The following is a 21,616-nucleotide window of genomic DNA, read 5'->3' on the forward strand; positions in this document are numbered from 1 at the left end:
AGGGAAAAATAATTGTTAATGTATGCATTTCTAATGTCATAACATTTAAAAAAAATGTTTTCCTTCTCCTCCAACCCCCACCGCACCCAATGCCTCAGCCTGAAAACCTGTTGGTGGATCAGGGCTCCTCTCAGCCCACGGTGAAGCTTACGGATTTTGGGGATGCAGTACAGCTGAATTCCGCCCATTACATTCACCCTCTCCTTGGCAGTCCAGAATTTGCTGCCCCCGAGCTGGTTCTCGGGGACCCTGTCTCTCTAACCTCTGACCTCTGGAGCCTCGGGGTGGTCACCTATGTGATGCTGAGTGGGGCGTCGCCCTTTCTGGACGAGAGCGTTGAGGAGACGTGCCTGAACATCTGCCGGCTGGACTTCAGCTTCCCTGATGACTACTTCCAGGGCGTGAGCCAGGAGGCGCGGGACTTTGTGCGGCTGCTGCTGCGTCTGGAGCCTTCTCGGCGCCCCCCAGCCGCTGCCTGCATCCAGGAGCCCTGGCTGAGGCCGGGGGGCAACCGTTGCTCGGCTGAGTGCATCGACACCTCCAGACTCATCTCCTTCATAGACCGGCGCAAACACCAGAATGACCTGCGACCGCTAGGAGGCATCAGGGCTTTTCTGCACAGCAGGCTCCACCCTAGGATCTGAGCAGAGAAATGCATCAAATCATCTCATCCTCTTTCAGTGGCCAGGTGCTATGTGTTGGAAGCTTTCGTTCCCCAGCCAATTGAGTTGTGTGGAAACTACCACCTTAGTCAATCAGAGCCACGTAGAACACAATTCAACAACGAGCGATATCTGTGGATAAGTTGTGTTTACCCAGTCTTATGCTGCTGACTGGTTTAAAATTTTAAGGACTTAAAATTTAAGGATTCTATCAGTGGAATACATATAAACTGTTTCAGTGATTGCCTGATGAATGAAGCCACAATGACTACTTTGTGTGTAAAGTGCACCTGCACAACACTGGCAGAGCTCTTCTGGGAAGAAAGCGATGCAAACTTTTTTCCCCCATTTAGCCTGAGCCAGAGGGAACAAGTTGTTCTTTAGCGCTTTTACAGTATTGAACTCCAAACCTGGGGAGGCTTCCTTTAAGTAACTTTTAAAAAGAAAATGAGAAAATATGAAGCTGATGATATCTACAAATTTTCAGGTACAATTTTGAGAGAACACTAAATAATTAAACAAAAAAAGATACCTAATAAAGGAAATGGAAAGGATTTGAATCTGCACAGAATGGACTGAGCTTGGCACATGCAGATCAAACGTGAGGGCAGTTTCTTTCGAATCATTTAAACAGAAATCAAAGCTTGTTGGTCACATAGCTTAAAAAGTTGCTTAGTCAAACAACTATGATCATGTCACATTTAATTTTGAAGTGCTGCAAGAAAATTAAATTTTTAACTTTGCTTTAACTAGAGCAAATTGTGTTGTGCAATTTAAAGATGTATAAGCCTTACTTTGTACATAGTCTGTGTCTGCCATTTTTTAGTTTTCTTTTCTTTTTTTTTCTTTTTTTAATGCTGTATGTTCACAAAGACTATCCCAGGATGGGGGAACCCCAGCGGAAGATAGCCATAGGGCAGCAGACATGAACTCAAGAGGAAGACTGAATACTGTAAATGCACTCATTGTATTATGTTTCAGATTGTTATTATGTGCAATGTTGCAGCTTCAACAGTTTATGCAACTATTTATGAAGACATTTGTTGTACCTGTAATAAATATATAGACAAGCATGTACTTGGTACTGCAAGTCCTACTGTTAATTGTGTTTATTTAACCTGGATGATATCCTTAGTTTTGAGTATTATTTTTCCCTGTCTCACCACAGGGTAATTGTCTACATGGCACTTATATGTTTTTGTCACTTTTTGGTTGTCATTACTGTTATACCAAAGCTCAACTAGCTTTATGACTTTTGTTTCCCCTGCGTTTTTCCATTTTAAGCCATGACGGGTTGTTTACGTGTAATTACCATTAGCTTTTTATCTTCAAGTTTGGACATTTCCAAGATACTATTGTCATTTCACAGAATATACATTTGTTTTTCTGCACATTAGTTGCATTTGAGACCATATTCCCATAAAAAAATGTAACCCCTAGCAGTCTTGGTGATTTTTCATGCTTTCTTGTGATGGCAAGAGACCCTTGATATAAATGTGAAGCCTTTAAATTATGATATTTATATAATCATCTCACCATTACAGATAGCTTTTATACAAATGTAGGTCAAAGGCCTTGGATAGTTTTTTTGGTGGCACATTGGCTTGAAAAAATTTTTTTTTCGACAATTTTACAAAGTAACAGTAGTGTCAGCTCTGAAAAGAGTCTTCTCTCTAGCAGCTGTCCAGTGGTCTGCAGCCTACACTTAACTGCCACTCATCTGTAGAGCCCAGAGATCCCTGCATCCCCACATTCAGCTTCACAGAATGTGGGGAGAGGACAGAAGCTTTCCAGTAGGAGGGGATGTGGTGGATTCATCTGTATAGTCCGATATCTTCTTTCTTTTTTTGTAATTTATTTGTCATTGTAAAGTTGTACAGACACCGTATATCAAAAGTAGGACTGGATGCATTTTAAGGTTCTGTCACTGACCTTACTTTAGTTCCAAGCTCATTGTATTAATGTAAGTATCATTTTTCATTTTTGTTTCAATTATTTTATACTTTTGCATGTATATTTCTTTGTACAGAGCCCATAAGTGTTTACGCAGTATGTGCTGTAAATATTTTCAGTTTTGCCATCGGTCATTTTGAAATTAAACATACAGAACATTCTGTAGGCTCCTGTGCTTATTGTATGTGCCTGCTGTTAGTCCATAATGTAGGTGGATTGCTCAGAAGCATTAGAAATGAGCCATTAGAATGGCTGCAGCTACAGTGCACAACAATGGTGCTCATGAAATGTGAAAATTAGCTGTGTGCGCGCATGCGCACAAAGTAAAAAGCATGCAAATGTTACAAAGCCTTGTATGTTGTCTGATTCTCACTGTTACACTTTTACACTTTTTAATAGAGGTTGTAAGCCTTGCTGTCTAGATGACAGCATACTGCATTGCTGTATGTGCCAAGATCTTAAATGGTTTATTATACCTTTTGTAGTACCTTTTGGTTGTAAACTATTGTAATTACTGGAAGCTCTACGAGAAGTGCTTCCCAGACTATGGAGGAACTGAGCTTTTTTTTTGCCCTCCCTCTCTTTCTCTCACTTGGTGAAGCTTGACTTGGTGATGCTCTCTCCACTACAGAAGGGTGGGAAAAGTGGAGCAGAGTGGGTCGTGTTACTTTGTTCCGTGCTTTCTCTGAAAAAGGCTGCACTTTCTGCTAATGCTGAGAATCTGCAATTGGGAAAGTATCTATGGAGCATCACATATCTGCAAGCGGTCTTTTTCAGGTTAAATTATCCCGTATCTGAAATCTATAGTGAAGCTGTAGCGTCAGAAAGGGATTTAAACGAAAACGTTCAGCTCCATCATGCTCCACATTACAAGCTGTTATTATATATGGACACACCACTGCACACCTTTTCAGTACACTAAATGGATTCCTAAAAGAATTTATCAGGGTAAAACTATCAATGTCTAGGCCTAGGACTTAAAGTAGCTCATAATGACTCGTATGTTCATAATAGTGAGTGATTCTTGTCATTAGTTATCCTTATAAATTAAATGGCCTAAGGAGGAGGAAAGGGAGAGGATGCCACTTTTCGTCTTTGTTCCTTTCTGTACTTTTCCCACCAGTTTGGGAAATTGAAATCTGAGCGTTACTCTATAATGCCGGCGTCTGCTGGAACATTCACACGTACTTTTGTTCCTAATGGTACAAATTACTAGTACATTATTTCTAGATATCGTAGGTGTGGTTGCATATGCATAAGTTGCCATTGTAGTCTCCACCTTGTACCGTTTATAATGCATTTAATAGGGTTAGTCATACAACTCTCAAGTGTGTTTATTTCAAATCTAAAATAAAAGTGAAGAGTTTATATTTGCCAAAAAACCTTTCCGGATTGGATTTAATTTTATTGCATTGCATACAAATACTAGTGACAGCAAGGTAATACAAATTGCACAAAAAAAATAAAACATAATTCACAAACTTGACTCTTAAATAAACAGAGCTATTAGTGATAATAGGTCTCTCTTTTTGAGTTCAGAAAAACAATCCTGCAATGAGAACAGAAACAAATGTTTCATATAAAAGCCTCAAGACAAGTCTCATTTCCTTTGCATGATGGAAGTATTTGAATTTGTACATTATTGTGTTTCTCTTGCATGTTTGGATGATTGAATGGATCCACTAGCTAATTAAAATGATGGCTAAGTTAATTGCAACTTTCAGATCAGATAGACATAAATTTGACACTTACCTAATGTTAAGTCCAATATCTAATATAATAATAATGTCACAATCTGAAATAAAATGTTCTTAGTAGCACAGGCAACCATACATTAGCTTATGAAGGGAACACACTGTTGAATTGCAGTGTGAAAACAATTAACAGTAAGGTTTTTCATGAGTTTAAGGCAGATAGAGGAAGTCCCACATGTTACATGGGGAAGTGTGCATGCATTTCCAGCACATTCTCTGATACTAAACAACCATTGCACTGAATTATGGGAGTCACTCAGCAATAAGGATATGATACCAGCAGCTGTTTGTGTTGAGCAGAACTGCAGTAATGGCTAGGTAACTCTTTGTGCTCCTAAGCCAATTATGAGACTCAACTACCACTCTGCATGTTTTATTCAATCTCTGATTTGGTCTTTTTTTTTTTTTTAAAGAATGCTTAGGAAGTAGATTCAACCAATCACTTCTCCAAGGCATAAAATAATTGGACGCTGTTATTAGCTAAAATGTTTACATTTTTTTCACTGTTTAATTAAATAGTATATCTCTGACGGGAGATATGGATAGAAATTGTATTTGTGAATTTCTGCCCTGTTGGTATTTCTGACCAAATCAACTATTCTTAATATCATTGTAACTCATACACAAAGGGTTAACTTGCTCCAATCTGAATCTATCGAACATTCGATTAAAACAAACAGAAATCCACTAGGATGATCTAACATTTGACAAATAAAATGACTATAATGTGCAGTGCTTTAGGTACCATGTTCTTAGAAAACATATCTGTTGCCATTATGCCTAAGCTGAATCAAAGCCAAATCAGACTTGTGACTTCTTCTCATACAGAATTCACATGAGCTCTGTCCTGCTGAAAAACACAACACAGCCTAATCTGACTGATCCTTTCTGCGCTACCACCCAAACTGGGAAATGGCCACAAAGACTTTTATTATTTTTTTTATTATAAAAAATAGTTCTAGTATACTTCAGAATAAATAACTGATTGTAGATCCACCATCCTAATCCATTCCTCTGCCTTTTTCCAGTGTGTATCTTTGTCTCAGCATGATAAAGTGATAAGTTCTAAACTGCCTCTCAGGAAATTATAAAAGCCATTAAAACATCAAAAGTAGAGCCATCCTTCTAATCAAAAACGGAAATTTCAGAGTATGTGACTTGAACTTTGAACAATACAATGAAAATAACCTGCAACCAGCAATAAGTTGTATATAGAAACTGACTCCTGGATACTGGTCATTGAGCATATTGATGAAAACCATGTTCCATTGTCCTGCCATAGTCCTAACAGAAATCTGGTAAAGAGGTGTGTATGGATCTCACTTGGTGTAGAGAACACAGATCAGAGGCAGACCCAGTACATCTCTATTTGAGTCTTCCATGATGTTGATGGTGGAGGTGGTGGTGGTGGTTGTGCATGTCCTCCATGGTTATCCTGCCCCATACGCCAATCACGAAGGCCTCAATCTCACATTCATTTTCTCCTCGAGCAATACGGAAGTAACCATCCTCACCCCAGTTCTTGCCCCATGAATTGGCAGCAATCTGCAGAGGTACAGTGGAGATTAGGCAGATGTGCTTACAATTAGGTTCTATTTTAACACAATTTCTTATCTTATGTGAGAACTTTTCTCACCCAATATTTGCGTGTCTTCCCATTGTAATCTTTTTCTTCTCCCCACCTGGGCAAAATAGGAATAATAATAATTATTTCTTTCATCATAATTTTAGAATACTAAAAAAAAACATGTAAAAGTGCACTAAGTGCTAGAAATAATAGCATCTTAGGCCTTGTTACCTTTGCGTATTTTTAGAAGGCACTCTCAGAGAATTAATCAACATGGTTGAAACCGTTCACAAAGGAAAGCACAACCTAATCAGACATATCCTGAAAGTGTATTTATATACACACACACACACACACACACACACACACACACACACACACACCAACATTCCACACAGGAGGAGAGCACCCCTCCGGATGAGATGGAATTCCCCGTGTGCTCTGTTTACCGCTTCTCTGAGCAGGCAGTAGCATGTAAGCAACAGGAAGCAGAACACATCTGCCTCCTGCCCTCTCAACTACATCCACTTTTCTGAGAAGGGAGGCTAGATTTGGACCCAAAAAAATGGAGGACTCCCTCCTACTCCACCGCCAGGCCTTGTTCAAAGACAGAGCAGTCATTCCTTAAATGTGCCAGTATCTCCCACCACTGGTTACAGCCACAGGGTCTCTGCAGCACATTCCCAGAGATCATGCAAAAAAAATCCTCTGCTCTATTTCCTGTCTGTGATGTACTTCTTTGGGGGATAAACTTGTTTTCTTTTCATGAGAGGAATGCTAGGAAACAATCTGGTTTTGGCTTTTGCTAGTTGTTAGGAAAAGTCTGTCACCAAAGTAAGTGTCCTCTCTCACCATGGTGCTCCCCTCTCAAAAGTGGAAGCAGGGTTCAGTGTCATTGAAATTGAAAAATAAAAGCAGCTAAACAAAAGGTATTCTTCAGATGAAGTGGACAGATAGGAAATCTTTCTGGAGACTAAAGCTTAGAGCTTTTCCAGATAAATGTATGAATAAAGACTGACAGCCCTTTGACACACTGATCTCACTCTCTTTACCACCATTGGTCCTGGACAATGGCAAGCATACCGCATATCCTGTGGGCGCCTCTAACCTGTTGTGGGCTTAGACCCACTGCTAGCCCACTGGACCAGTCCATCTGACAATGCCTTTCCACAGCAGTGGACATCAATGAGCTTTCTGTAAACTTTCCACAAGCTCTGTGCTTAATGTAATACAACAGTGTGAGATTTTCTCTGCAAAAGCACCCAAAATGTCTAGTGTCTAGTGCCAGTGTCCCTTTGCTGTTGCCCAGGAGTGGCATGAGAACTGCTGAATCAGCAAAGGAGATGGGTAGGACAAGAGCCAGGGCTCAGATGTCCTCCACCACAGCATCAGCAAAATCATCCTCACTGAAGCATTTCAGATACATGTAGACACCAGCCAAGGTCCTACAGCTGAAAAACACACAGCCCAACACACAGACACCAGCGGCAGACATTACCAAAGCTGGTAGTCATTAGCCCATCCTAGTGAATCTGTTGGCTTGACCCAATGAAAAGGTCAGCAACGCTGGAGTTGCTACCATGCTTATGCTATACTTCTCAATATTTACATTCCTAAAAAATGGAAAGTGAAATTCATCCATGTATGACAAGCTCCTGAACATTGTTGGAAAGAGATCTAAAAAGCCTCTTCTGTCACCTCAACTGTGATAACTTGGATGTCGTGTCTCAGGATCAAATGGTAAAACTCCCAGAACAATTATAGAAATGTAACAGATACTTTGACTTCTAGATTAGATTAGATCCAATATCTCATTGGTTATATCAGAATTTATTCCATCACAAAAAGCACAAAAAAAATTTAGAGACAAAATGAATGTTAAGAAGTTTGTGATTATGACATGATAAATGGTGCCAAGTATGTTGACTTCCCAGCGAAAGAGAAAACAGAAAATTAAAGGGATTTCCAAAGCAACTGGATGGACTACATGACTGCATTTAGCTGCTTAAGAAAGTGGCTATAATAGCATGGAATTAAACTACTCTGAACTCACTGAGTGGATAATGTTGATCCCAATTGTTAAAACAACAGTCCTCTTAGTGTCTAGTTGAACCCTGGGTGATTCAGTGACTGATCACAGGGCTAGAGTTGTCTGCTATAATGAAGTTCAGGTAAGATCCTACAAGGTTGGGTCAGGCATAGCAAGGTGGGCTGAGGGCAGGATGTTTAGTAAAGGTGGTGCAGGTAGACTGGGGGCTTGTGGGGATATGGCTGGCTAGGCGGGACTCATAAGACAGCCATCCAGGTGTTGTGTTTGCATTTTTGTGGAGGCCATGGTAACATAAAGCATGTCTAGAATTGGGGCAAAGGTGTTCTCTGAAAGGACTGAGCCTGGAGTGCCTTTGTCCTGTATGTGAATGCAGTTCTCACTATACCCAAAATAGATTTACTACTCATTATATAGTTATCTGTTCTATCAACTAGACATTTTTATACCCAGTGCTGAACAGCCAAAAGAGGAGTTAAAAAGAGAGCAGGATAAAACCAAGAATAGAACTTTTATCTAATCCTGATGAAAGTCATTATCACCTCGGTGCAGTGCATACACACGGGACCTCCTACTTCCACCACAGAAGGGGAAAGGTTAGCCTGGCACTAAGCACTGTGGGAATGAGCAGCTCTTACCCCGTGATCCGCACAGAGTGTGTGCCGTGCTTGCGGTACTGCGATGCTTTATGGACGTTGATGTCTGTGTGTCGGTAGATACCACTCTTGTATATAAAGAAATCCTCATGTACCTCCAGGATGGCTAAAGATGGAAAACAAACCAGCAGACACACCAATCATATACATCTTGGCTATATCAGGGTTTGCTCTTTAAGGCTATACCTTTTGAAAGTTAAACTAAAGCACTGAGTATGGCTGGTTTTAGAGCTCATTTTTATAATATCCAACAAGCCCACCCAGACATGTCATTCCCTTGCAGACCAAAGTGAGATCAAAGTTATAACTGACTGACTGAACATTTTTAACTTCACTACCCTAATTGTTTTGGAGTTCAATTGAACAACACCCTTTGTGATAATGAGATAATGAGATAAAGCCTGCTAGAAAGAGACTTCCTGAAAAATAAACAGTGTAAAGACTTAGTGTACTCTCCAGTGTTGGACAACAAATATGTTGCTGTTGTCTGGAGCACTAACAAACATGAATTAAAATGTTAACTCTTTTCATATTGTTCCTCTCATTTCTTGACATGAAGCTAGAGTAAAATCATATTTATAAAAGGGTAAAAATAGCCATAGGCCAAGGTTTCCTTCTGTGTGAAACAATACAAGAGAAGACTGGCACAGACTCCTAAAATGCCTCTGCATAATATCAAGCACACACACACACACACACACACACACACACACACACACACACACACACACACACACACACACACTCACACACACACACACACACACATATGCACACATGCGCGCACACTCACACACACACACACACACACGTGTACACATGCACACACACAATCTTTCTCAGATTACAGTGTGATACTGAGTTTCTAGGGTAATAAATCAAGGAATGAGGGAATTTCTGGATTAAAATTACCTACACACATTGTACAGTAACATACTATTTAACTGGCTTTAAAGGATTAGCAAGTTTATTTTGTGTTCAGACCTAAGTTTAGCTAAAGTTGGATCTTATTGAACTAGGAATATCACTTTATGACATTCAGCAATAAATTGTTTATGATTGCAGCTTCAAAAGGCATCTGAATGTTACTATGCTAAACAGTTTCCTAGTCATCATTCTCAGACCCTCCTCATCTCTTACCTTGCACAGGTCCATTATTCATGATTTCCTTCATGATGTCCTTCTCCTGTGAATGAGAAACAGAACAGTTTCATAATAATTATTCATGTAAGAGCAAATATCTACATTCAGACATCAAAAACCTATGTTCGATTTCCCTACCAGTTAGCTGTTAAATACATATGTTCCACTTTTGGAAGAGTTTATGGATGACGTGGTAAACTACATTGCTAAACTACACAACTGATTAAGTATATTAAACAAAAGACAAGTAAAAAAGTCCTGGTCTGTGATTTAAGAAAGACCAGAAACAGGGAATGCTTGTTTACTTGTTAGTACACATGCTCATGTATAGTCTGTGTATACATATTCTTGTATCATTGTGCACTAATAGGTAAGGATTACAGGTTCAATTAGAATCATAACCCATTTTCAAATACTTTTGCTACATTACCTGGCCAATGTTTAGCATAAAAGGCTATTACTAATGTTTTCACAGAGCCATATAGAGAAAACCAAGAACATGAGAGATTAGGCTGTGATGCAATGCATACTAAACCCATGTAAGCAGCCTATTAAATAAGATGAGGGAGTGTGTTTTGATTGGCTTGTATGCAGGAGTGTGTAACTGAAAGTCTCGCAGGGGCACTGCCCTGACTGGGAGAATTTTGCAGGGGTTTTCTCACATGTGAAGAGAGTCTGTAGGGTGGGGTGGACTGGTAGATGTCATTGTGGTAGATGTGACTGTTAGGACAGCGTGCCGTGGCCTGCCTCTTCCCTCGGCCCACCGAGCGACTCTGCATCATGCAGCGGGCTCCATCAGCGGGGCTGTGCTGGGGTGCAGAGAAGGGGTAGCACTCCTCTGTCACCACCCTAAGAGAGGAGAGAGAGAGAAACAAACAAGGGGTAAAACACCAGTTCTCTGGGAGCTGAGGGAGACATATAGAAAAGCAACGATAGACCCCCATGGTCTCATTGCTGCACTGTCTTTTAAAAAACTTGTGAATAGTAACAATGTAAGAGAAAAGGGCCTCACCCTCTTCTCCGCAGGTACCACCAGGCGCCATCAATGCGCCCTCCAGCACAGCCGCCCTGGTTGCGTGTGTCACAGGAAATCAGGTTCTGGGGTGACAGCTGTGGAGTCATGTGTCCCATAGACTGAATGGAGATTCGGTCTGATGCTACAGCTGGAGGGACCATGGGAGATGAAGGGGGTAACGGGATGTGGAGAGACACCAGGCAGTGAGAGCATGTGTCTGACCTGTGTGTCCCCTGACTCACCTGCTGTGGAGAAGGCCCATGAGGCAGCACAGTTGCCCTGGTCCAGAGGCTCGTGGATTTTTCCTGGCCACTTATCAGCAGCATTGAAGTAAGTGGGGGGGTGTTCATTACTATCCATATTCATCTTTAAAAAGCACATAACAAGAGAGTGTTGTTTTTAGAAAACTTCTTTAAAAGACAGTTTAGCAGTAACACACGACTGTTATCATTAAACACGCCTTATACAGTGTTCTTCCAACCTGAAACCCTCTAGAAAGGATTGAGCTATCTCAGTTGTCAAAGTTCAGCTCAGTGAAATTTCAGCAGATGTGGATATCAAATGGTTCATCTTTGAAAGCTTGTGGGTTAGGCTCGTGTGCAATTCTCCTTTGGAAATCCATCTATCACTACCCTCCTGCTTTCCTGCCATTAATATCTTAACCATTCACGCTGACAACTATTGATGTAAAACTCTGGAATGCGGGCGGTTGTCAGGTGACTTGCACTGCAATAGAAAATCATGGTAGTTCAAAGTCCCACTGTGGTCCACAGCTATGAAAAGCTACTACCTTCCTCAGGAAGGTGAACGGTGAGCACTCATGCTGGGTTGAGAAGTTAAGGGTGTGAGAAAGCAGTTTGGCCTCATGGAGCAGTGAGCGCGTGTGCGTGTGTGTGTGTGTATGTGTGTGTGTGTGTGTGTGTGCGCGCATGCATGCATGTTTGTGTGTATGCGCATGTCTGCATTTTGGCCCATTAGCCTGCTACGGTATGTGCAGATCAAGACGAGACAGAGAGTGAACAGATAGGGAGATTTCAGAATGGATGAATGCAACTCTGATCTGACCATAGCAACAGGTGGAGACCTACTGGTTTGGAGAGTGGGAGCACATGGGTGTCGGGAGATAGCACTCCTTCCCTCTCATCTATCCCCACATCATCCCTTCCCAATCTCCATTACGAATAATTATGTAATGGGTCTGCATGGAGAATGAACAGATTGCCCTAGAGGGATACTGAAGGCCTCACTTAGTCTGATCAAAACAGGCCGTGTCAGGTGGATATGAACAGCATGCAGGAGCAGCCAAGCACACATTAGAGCCCTCTGTGTTCACAACCTCTATCAGACAGGCAATATAAGAGTTCAAAGGCAAATGTAAAAGATCTGGATGCTGTTTCTACAGGAAAGATTTCACTGGACATGTCCAATTGCACCAGTGACTGGGTGTAATAGTTTAAAATTAGATGTCTGAGATTTTTTGGAGGTTTAGCTGAACTTGCATGCATCTGGGACAAAGTATGAGCTGGTCACTTGAATGTTTAAATCTAATGGACCCACCAATTCAATGATAGGGAGTCAAGCCTGTATTTTTTTTTTATTGGTGGCCAGGGGAAGGAGGTGGGTGTCTTTCCTGATAACAATTTCAGATTTCATCAGAGGTTCCGTCTCAGCTCTGTACTGTGGAGGGCTGCAGCTGCACAGATGGGGCAAGTGGGTGAGGTCACTCTGAAGCCAGGGGGCCACTCACCTGGATCTCATTCATGCTCATAGTGGCTCTGGACGGGTGCTTGGTGCCCAGACGGTAACGCAGACCCTCATCTAAGGTCATCCCCCAGAACTGACTGTAGTTACCTGCCCTCCAGCTAAAAGAGACAGTAAGAAAGGAAAGCTGTTCTGTGTACTTTTGGGGCTGGGATTGGAAACATATTATGGCTTGGCCTAGATTCAGAACTCTTTTTTTCTAATATAAAAGATAGCAATTCAGCTGAGCACATAACGTTGTGAATGGTGTGGTATGGAGTTGTCACCAGTGAGAGCATGATCTCATTGGGTGAGTGAGTGCATAGCTCTTACCCATGGTTTCCTCTGTTCACTGCCTGGATCATGTCATCTTCTATCAGGCAAGCATTCTGCTCACAGTCCCATTGCCCGCTTGGTCCACATGTACTGCAGGAGGGAAATATCAGGACACGGTTATCCAGCCAACATCTGATTATTTTACAGCGGCACAAACGATCTGCGCACTTAATGCAGGCCCTTATTTACAGAAATGAGACATAAATCTAGGTTCTATGTCACAAATACTCCATTTATACAGTACAATAACTTTGTTGTTATTGTTGTACAATAATGTTGTTGTTTTAGTCCCCAGATTTAGTGAATATATATTCTGGAAAAGTTAGGCAAACAAACAAACAAACAAAATAAATAAATAAATAAATAGATAGATATATTAATAAAGACTGTCAGTGGAATTCTGCAAAGAGACACAAAACATGGAAGGAGAGCACTTGGCTGCACTGGAAAGAAAGAGGAGAGAAAGGAAGTATAATGGCTAGTAGTGGAATGATCAGCCTTTTATGGCTGCAGTGCTCAAAGAAATTCCCATTTTTAGGCAGGGTGTAGGAAGGAAGGGGGAGCCTACTAAGTCTAGAACATGAGAGGCTTTTTGGTTGTGACAGGATTCAAAGAGAAATATTCCACATATCCAGGAAATATTTTTACAGTCCTACTGAATGATTAGTTGTAGAGAAATGGAGGTAGCATGGAGGTAGCATGGAGGTAGCATTAATTTAAAATAACTCCTTCTCAAGACCATATTAACTTGTCTGACGCATACACATGTTCTGATTAATAATCATAGCAGCACATAAGTGCCATCCCACTGAGCCTTTTTAAATCTCTAGATTCCAGAAATGAATACTATTCTGCATGGGAAGCAAGTTGACTGATATAGTTTCCAGTATCTTGTGCACAAACATCATTGTAGATGAATGTGAGGGACTACAGAGGAAATGCATGGTGTGGAGAAGGTGGACACAGAGCAGAGAAGAAATGACCCCTGTGATGAAGAGTGGCACTGTCGGGCAAAGCAATCACACTAGCTCGTTGCATTTTTCACAGAAATGGCAAAGGTTTCTATACTTATGAAGATAAACTCAAAAGCAGCATGAATGCCTGACCTCTAAAAATCAAAGGCGTGATAACTAAAAACACTAATGTTAGTTCCTGAAGGGCCAGCATATGCCAGGCCGTTTGCCAGTACATGACCACGGTTATTGTGCTGAGGAGACCATAGCAGGACAGGAGTGTGGCAGATGAGATAAGAGCTGTGGAGGAGTCTCAGGCCAGCCGGAGATGCAAGAGGAGAGAGAGAGGTGCAAGTCAGCTGGACGTCAAGACCTCCACCCACAGCTTCTGATGGAGCGCTTGCCATGGTAGGATGTGTGTACAATGAAGGGAACTTTAGTACATTTGTGAATATTCTACAAATTACTTTTGTAGTTTGTGTGAGTACTGCAATGATCAAGGTCAGTTTTTTTATGCAAAGTCTTGTTACACAAGTCTCAAAGTCTAAAAGTTGTCTGCTAGCAATGGACCAGACCATTTTGGCCATGATTCCTGTTTCCTTAGACGAATGGGACAGCTGGATAAATCCCTATCAGTGGCTGCTCTTCTCCCTCTCAGTCCCTTGAGAGCTCTGAAAGCACCAGCACCAGGGTCCAGAGAGTCCCTCTAGAAGGTACCACACCAGCATGGCTCCTGTCACTTAGGTGTGAAAGTGCTCTAGCACATAAGCAGGGAATCCCTGTAACCTTTACCCTCTCCACTTCCCACACCTCATGCATGCTGGCCATAAATGGAAAATGCTGTGCAAAGGCCAAGTGGATGCAGATAAGCGCGGTTGCTCCACCCTGTGCAATCGCATGCATCAGATGAGAAGCTGGCAGGAGCAGCTTCTACCCAGGTAGTGAGAATGACTCAGTCACGGTGGGAGAGGCAGATGGGGAGGGGAGAGAAGGTGCTTATGGATCAAAGTGCAGAGACCTTGCACAGTCGGCTAGAGCTCTGTACCAATTATCCAATTATCCTGCACTTGGCTACACTGGAAGCATAGGAGGAAAACGGTGTATTTTAAAGCTCTAATGAATACTCAGCTGGAACAGCACCCATTTATCTATGAACAATATACAAGTGTATGTCATGATGTCCATTCACAACCAGTGCAGGACCTACAATACAGCCAAGATATGTAATGTACACCATGATCTACACTACACAAGAAAAGGTGTGGTGCATAACCATGCTATTATTATGCATTAGTATTAGACTGACTTCCCATGTGGACCACTAATCTCTTTAGGAAAGGGACTTATGTAAAGGTAGAGGGTGGAGAGGAAGGTGTATACAGACAGTAATGTGACATGTCTGGTCTGTACACACAACTTTGATGGTAGAAGTTTCAGACAGACAGCTGGAGGAGAAAAAAGGCAGAAGGAGCTGAAGAGTGTGTATCTCTACACCTCCACACTCACTAATCCTTTGTTGTGGGGGAATAAATCTAGCAAAATACATGATGATATACTAAACAATGGTCCCCTCTTACAATGGTCCTGTTAAATCATAGAGTACGAAGAGTGAGTGTGTGTGTGTGTGTGTGTGTGTGTGGTTATTCCTTACCATAAATTGCAGTTTTTTTTGTAGGTTGCACCTGTGTGGCCATTTCTCTCACAAACACCTGTAATAAACAAATGGGAATTTACAGCCATCCTGCTCTGCATTACACACTGCAATTATGCAAACACCTGTGCATTTCTTAGGAAGCTGTAACAGCGAGTCACACATCTCTGCCATTTATATCTTGAGTCAGCGCACACCGGGGCTCAGCACACACCGGGGGCTGGCTAGGAGTGTTAACAGAAACTCTTCCCCTTGTCTGGTGGGAAGGCTGAACCTCCCCAAGCTTCAGGAATCTGGTACTGGAACGTTGGCTCGGCTTTCCTCTATTGCAGTTATGGCTTAATAAGCTTAATTTGAACTCTCCTCACTGGATGCCAGGGCTCCTCTTCTGTCTCTCCACCTACATGCTGAAATAAGGACTGTACATTTCACCCATAAGTTGCAAGAGTGTGTTCTCATCACGGCCTTGGTCCCAGCAACACTGCAGCCATCGAATAACCCTTGTACCCCCACGTAAACACGCACACTCTCAAAACATTTCACATAACATTATTGTTCAGTGGAAAATGACACAAGTACAGATGCGTTAAAACACTTGATTATGCAGATAAGTAAGTAAAACTGTGTATGATGCCTGAAAAAAGAAAAAAAAGAATTACTTGGGTCTGGTCCATAACTATAATTCTTGTGCATCACATTTGAACATTTTTAAGCCTGATGAATAAATAGAAATCTTGTGTAAATATTTTATTAAGTACTTATAATAGTGGCAAATAAATAACTGAGGTCTCTGCTGAACTGGGAGCAGGACTTGGCACCAGTGGTCACAGGTTCAGCTTGTGTGCTGCATGAAGCAGCAGGGTGGCAAGAGGCTGCTGAACTCCTGTGGACATGAACGTCCCTCCTTCAGCACACCCATGCCTGGGTCAGTGCTGCTCGACAACCACTCTGCTCTCTATTGGCACTGTCCTGCTATACAGCCCCCCCACCCCCACCATAATCCGCATTGCAAGCATACTTTATGCTGACCTCCATTCGGCCTCCTGCTCTCCTGCTCCGCCCATCGTCCTGTGTTCATAAGAAACCCACTGTTCTCTCCCCATTCTCAGGTAAAGCCCAGTGTTTTTCGCACCTCAGAGTCAGCACGCAGACTACAATGGGTCCATGCAAGAAAAAAATGCTGTCTGAACTTTAAGTTGGGCAGGAATGTGTACTCGCACACCTCTGATTTTCAACCTGACAATAATTTAACTTTTGTTCAGTGGAATTAGTTACCGAGCAGAATGCACTTCCCTAAGGATCGATTTGTACTCACTTCTTCCTCTACAGGTGTCTGACTAAAAATCTTTTAAAAGGATTCTGGTCTGGTGTGTGTGGCTCTACCAGGGTCTCACTGCTGCTCCACTTACCCAGATGGGGGGGGCGGATGCCCAGGCAGTGGCCCCAGAAGTCTGGGCAGCAGTCAGACACGGTGCGGTTGCAGAAGAGGTCGCAGTAACAGATGGTGTCCAGGTAAGGCACAGTGCACTGGTCGTCCCTGCCGGGGCAGCAGCCTCCTCTCCTCTGGCAGTACGAGCCATATGGGTCTTGGATGCCTGACCCATGCAGTGGGCTGGCCAGTTCCCTCCGAGTCCTTGCAGTCATACCTCCCTCCACCAGCAGGAGGAGCACTGTTGCCACCGCCACCACCACCACCAGTCTCATCTTTGCTCGCCTGTCGTAAAGAAATTGATACCCAAACGCGATTAAGTATAGCTAATTCAGAAAATGATACTGCACAGTCAAATCAAATTAGAGTTTATGCATAGTTGTGCTTTCATCTCACTGTGCTCCAGCACAAAACGGGTCATACTAACAGATTTGATGGAAAGAGTGAGCAATTTGTCCTGCTCTAGAACAGGAACAGGCTTGTCTGTTCTGGCTGACAGAGACAGGCTCGTCTGCTGGACTGCAAACACAACTTTGATGGAGTGATACCATGCTGTGTGTCTCCTCCCTCTCCGCATTCATTTCTCTCTGGCTGATGTTGTGAGCTGAAACTCAGAGCTCCATTCTCCCAGCCAACAAATTCTGAATATAAACAAAAGTAATAAACTTCCATGGAGAACAAGGAAGAGGGGGGCCATGTTTTAAATGAAAACAATCATTAATCAGTCTAAAGTCACTTGAGTTCTGACTGGGTGGTTTAACTGAAATCTCTACATTGAAGGCAGTGTGCTACTACCCCACCCAGTCTGAGCTCCATCTTTCACTTCCATGCTGAACATTCAAGGAAAACTAACAGCAGTGACCAGTGATGTGTGATTCTCCTCATATTCATTGCCTTTGCCCTGCTACTGAGAGGCCACTGGTCAAAGTGGATGCTTGTGACTGGAACGATGCTCTACTCAAACATGTCAGAGCTGGAAACACAGCAGTAGTTGAGTAGAAGCACTGTCTGCAGCTTAATATCCAATACTAAACATTTGGAGAATCTCCAGCTAAGCTGGCTTCTTTTTGACATATATGGTAATATTGATGTTTAAATATTTATTTATAATGGCTGGATAGATATTTATTTATAATGGCTGGATATATTGATTTATGTCAATTTTCCTCCCCATTTAGAAGGCCAGGGTTAAACTGTGTTACATCATGTTTAAAATGACTATCCGCTTCCTTCTCATAGAGCAGCTTTAGAATTTAAGTGATAGTGTAATATACAAGTAATGTGTTCAGATTTTTTTTTGGGGGGGGGGGCAGGGGGGGCAGGAGGAGTCATTATTAATCTAAATGTGGCATGAAAGTGCACAGAAGCTGACATTAGGTGGGGCATGTAGGCCACTGTCAACATAATGGAGCCTAAAGTTATCAGTGTAGTGGAAACACCACCTTCCTGCTATGAAAGCCAATCAGTTGTATAAGCAGCAAAGTTATGTGACATAAGAGCTGTCTGCTTTCCCAGCAATTCTAAATATGTACAGGTGTAGAATATACTCATTTATGCAGAGGCATGAGTGTGCACAAATACAGATACCCTGTTTTGTGTTAATAGAGGAAACAAGCACAGGGCTCATGCTTAAGGCCCTACATCACAAGTTTTATGGCCCTTGTTGAGCATGCATTCACACAGCGTTCAGGCTGCTTTCAGGCAGTGTTCAGGCATAAAACCACATGAAACTGCATTTAAAGTGTCTGCTGTGGTCTCAGCTTACAGCTAGAGAGTCCTAACCAACACACAAGGGGTGGAGAATGAGTTATGTAAAGAGTGCCATTAATTGTCCAGTCCACCCAGCAGCCCATCATGCCACCCCACAGACCTAAACACAGCTCCGCAAGACCTTTAAGGCAGCACAGTCTGTCTCCGTCTCTCTGCACACACACACACACACACACACACACACACACACACACACACACACACACACACACACGCACACACACACACACCTGAGAGAACTAAAGAGTGATAAGTCAGTTTGTCATCCTCATACTGTGAATACGGCCATCACTCCTGTCACCCTCATTAGCTATCAGTCCCAGAGCCCCAGTGAGAGGACCTGTAGGACTCTGTTTCCACAGCCATAAAGATCGAGCAATCACCATGGACAGTGAACAACAGTGCAGAACTGCTAACAAGTTTACAGTGCAGCAAAATGACTAGGTTGATTTCATATTTATCTACAGACTTGTGTCTCTTTTGGTGAATAAGTTACAGTGTGCCAGTACATACAGCATGGTGAGAGGAAAATGTTTTTCTTCTCAAGGCTAAAAGCCACATGATCTGTACATTAGTGGCTAGAGCACAGCTGCTCCCTGCTACTGACCCAGGTCCAAATCCCATAGCAGTGATGAATCTCACATGAGAAGAGGTGCAGATGTGCTACACACAGGCTAATACTCTCGCCCCTAACCCTAACGGCCTGCTTCAGCCCAGTCTGCAAGCCATTCCCAAGTCACAAATGACTCCGGACAAATATTCCCATATGTACTTCACAATTCAACTTTCTTTATAGTCTACTTTTTTTTTTTGTAGAAATGTGGTGCTATAAATTAAGCTATCAAATATGTTTATGCCGGATCATTAGTCTACAGTAAAAAAAATGGAAGAAATTCTGAATCTTATAAACTAATAAAGTTGTTCTGAAACATATATCCTAGTTTTGTAAACTAAATGGCTTTAAAGGTATTTGTGACTTATATATATCTATATTATCTCTGCTAAGTTTCAGCAGTGCAGTGGATGAAGGTTGTCTTAAAGTGTTCTGTGCACACTCTGATTCTGACTCACACTGACTCAGTAGCGCTTCACAGTCACCTGCTAACAGGCATTTTTAATACCACCCAAATCAAACAAGTGCTCTTTGGCATACTGGCATTGTTCACATTGATGTGAGAAAAAGGAACTCCAGCACCCTAACAGCAGTCACAATATTTACACCAAAGATTCAACTTTTACAATCACTGTCTAGTTCATCAGTTAGGGCTTTGCTGGATTTGTACATTGTGTTATTTTATGACCATTTTATTTAGACATTGAGGATACATCATTTCTCAGACCCAGAGACATAGCTTATATAACAACTATAATTTTATGATGATACATGACTAGTTTACTAGCTTTGCGACTAAATGTACATGCACACACACACACACACACACACACACACACACACACACCATGCAGTTAACCATAACATGAAAACCAAAGGTCAATTACTGATCATAGCATTGAACATTAAACATTTTACCAAGACACTTTGTTCTAAGCATGAGTTTGTTCTGATTGTGCCAGTAACCTTTTAGTACACAGACTTTACCCTTCAGTCAGAAAGAAGTGATATTGTGCTAAACTTCATTAGAGCATGCTGTTCTGGATATCAACATGAACAGTTGACGAGCCTAGAGGAAGAGTGTGCAGTTTTAAGGTGCATGGAGTGTGGCTGCTACCTGCACGCCACACCTGACTGCACCGGCAAGAAGGGGAGGAGACAGAAACTCAAACGCAGGACAGAACATCAAGGGCAAACTAGGTGCTCCTACCTTGTTGTTGTGTGAAATAAATCCTCCTTGCTGTCTTAATTCCCAGGGGAACTGCAGCTCTGTGTTTCACTCACAGTGAAAGTTCTACAGCACAGCCCACACAAACAGATGAGCAATAGAGGTTCAGGTTCCCTTCTTTCTCCCTCTCACTTTCAGGACCTTGCTGCTCTCTGTCTCACAGACTCTGCCAGGCCCTGGTCATGGTGAGAGGACAAGCCCTGCTATCTAGCTCCTCCTCCTTTCACTGTTATTCTCTCTCTCTCTCTCTCTCTCTCTCTCTCTCTGCAGCACAGCAAGTGAAATGAACCAGCAACTTCTATCACGTTTGAAAGCCTGAGATGAGAAGCATGAGAGACAAAACATACAGACAAGTTTGTAAGCTAGAGAGAGAGAAATGTCCTCAGAGCTGAGCCACAGTCAAAATAAATCACTGCAAATATATCCAATCATAAAGACATTACAGAACAAACTGAATGAATGAAAGAAATTTTCAAGCAATTATGTCTTCTGAATACATATTGTAACCTATGTGATCGTTACAAAATTAAGATGTCTTGACATGTAATTGTAATGAAAATAAATACATTAATCATAAAATAAATAAATAAATCACATGCCTGTGATCTCTTTGCAAAATTATAAAAGAGGTATCAATAAAAAACCAGGCAACACACTAAACATGAAAAGAATAAATAATTGTATGTATTATAATATTAGGTAAATAATGAAAAATAATTGAAACAATTGAAATTTCAACATGAAGTAACTTGTTCTTCATTGCTTTTCAAATGCCTGTGTGCAGTAAGCAGAAGAATGTTTCCATTACAGTACCATCAGGCAACTGTTATTATTTCATTCTTGCATAAGAGAGCTAATAAAAGGTGTTATCATTCTTTCTCAAGAGGACTAACAACAGTTCTAGAGCTGATTCTAGATGTGGCATTTGCATCAGTGGTTTGTTGCTGTTGTCTCTCCGCATGAGGACCAAATACATGTGGGTTACAAGGCTGAAAAATTGGTGTAGATCAATCAAAGATAGATCAATCAAAAATTAAAGCATGTCAAATTGTTTGGTATACGGTTGAGACATAAAAATGACTTGATGAGGTTATTAATA

At 41.8% G+C, this 21,616-nt stretch overlaps 2 protein-coding genes across 5 annotated transcripts in view; one reads left to right on the top strand and one right to left on the bottom strand.

The window, feature by feature from the left end:
- The window catches only part of trioa (trio Rho guanine nucleotide exchange factor a), a 71,894-nt gene extending 69,118 nt beyond the window's left edge, over window positions 1–2,776 (top strand). For all 4 annotated transcript variants that reach the window (XM_027012064.3, XM_027012065.3, XM_081701251.1 and 1 more), the window contains one exon: window positions 99–2,776. In XM_027012064.3, the coding sequence (XP_026867865.2) occupies window positions 99–644 (546 nt within the window). In that variant the 3' untranslated portion in view covers window positions 645–2,776. The remainder of the gene's footprint in view (window positions 1–98) is intronic.
- Window positions 2,777–3,996: 1,220 nt separating this feature from the next.
- Window positions 3,997–20,682, bottom strand: tinagl1 (tubulointerstitial nephritis antigen-like 1). Its single transcript, XM_027012129.3, has 12 exons — window positions 20,500–20,682; window positions 16,887–17,191; window positions 15,478–15,535; window positions 12,871–12,963; window positions 12,545–12,659; window positions 11,040–11,163; window positions 10,795–10,945; window positions 10,445–10,631; window positions 9,780–9,825; window positions 8,622–8,745; window positions 6,006–6,051; window positions 3,997–5,914 (listed from the first exon to the last, which is right to left on the bottom strand). The coding sequence occupies exons 2-12, from the start codon at window positions 17,179–17,181 to the stop codon at window positions 5,735–5,737; spliced, it is 1,419 nt and encodes a 472-aa protein (XP_026867930.3). The 5' UTR covers window positions 17,182–17,191; window positions 20,500–20,682; the 3' UTR covers window positions 3,997–5,734.
- Window positions 20,683–21,616: the final 934 nt, after the last annotated feature.

The sequence above is a fragment of the Electrophorus electricus genome, chromosome 2 (assembly GCF_041902795.1).
Source record: "Electrophorus electricus isolate QZ-2024a chromosome 2, ASM4190279v1, whole genome shotgun sequence".
NCBI lineage: Eukaryota > Metazoa > Chordata > Actinopteri > Gymnotiformes > Gymnotidae > Electrophorus > Electrophorus electricus.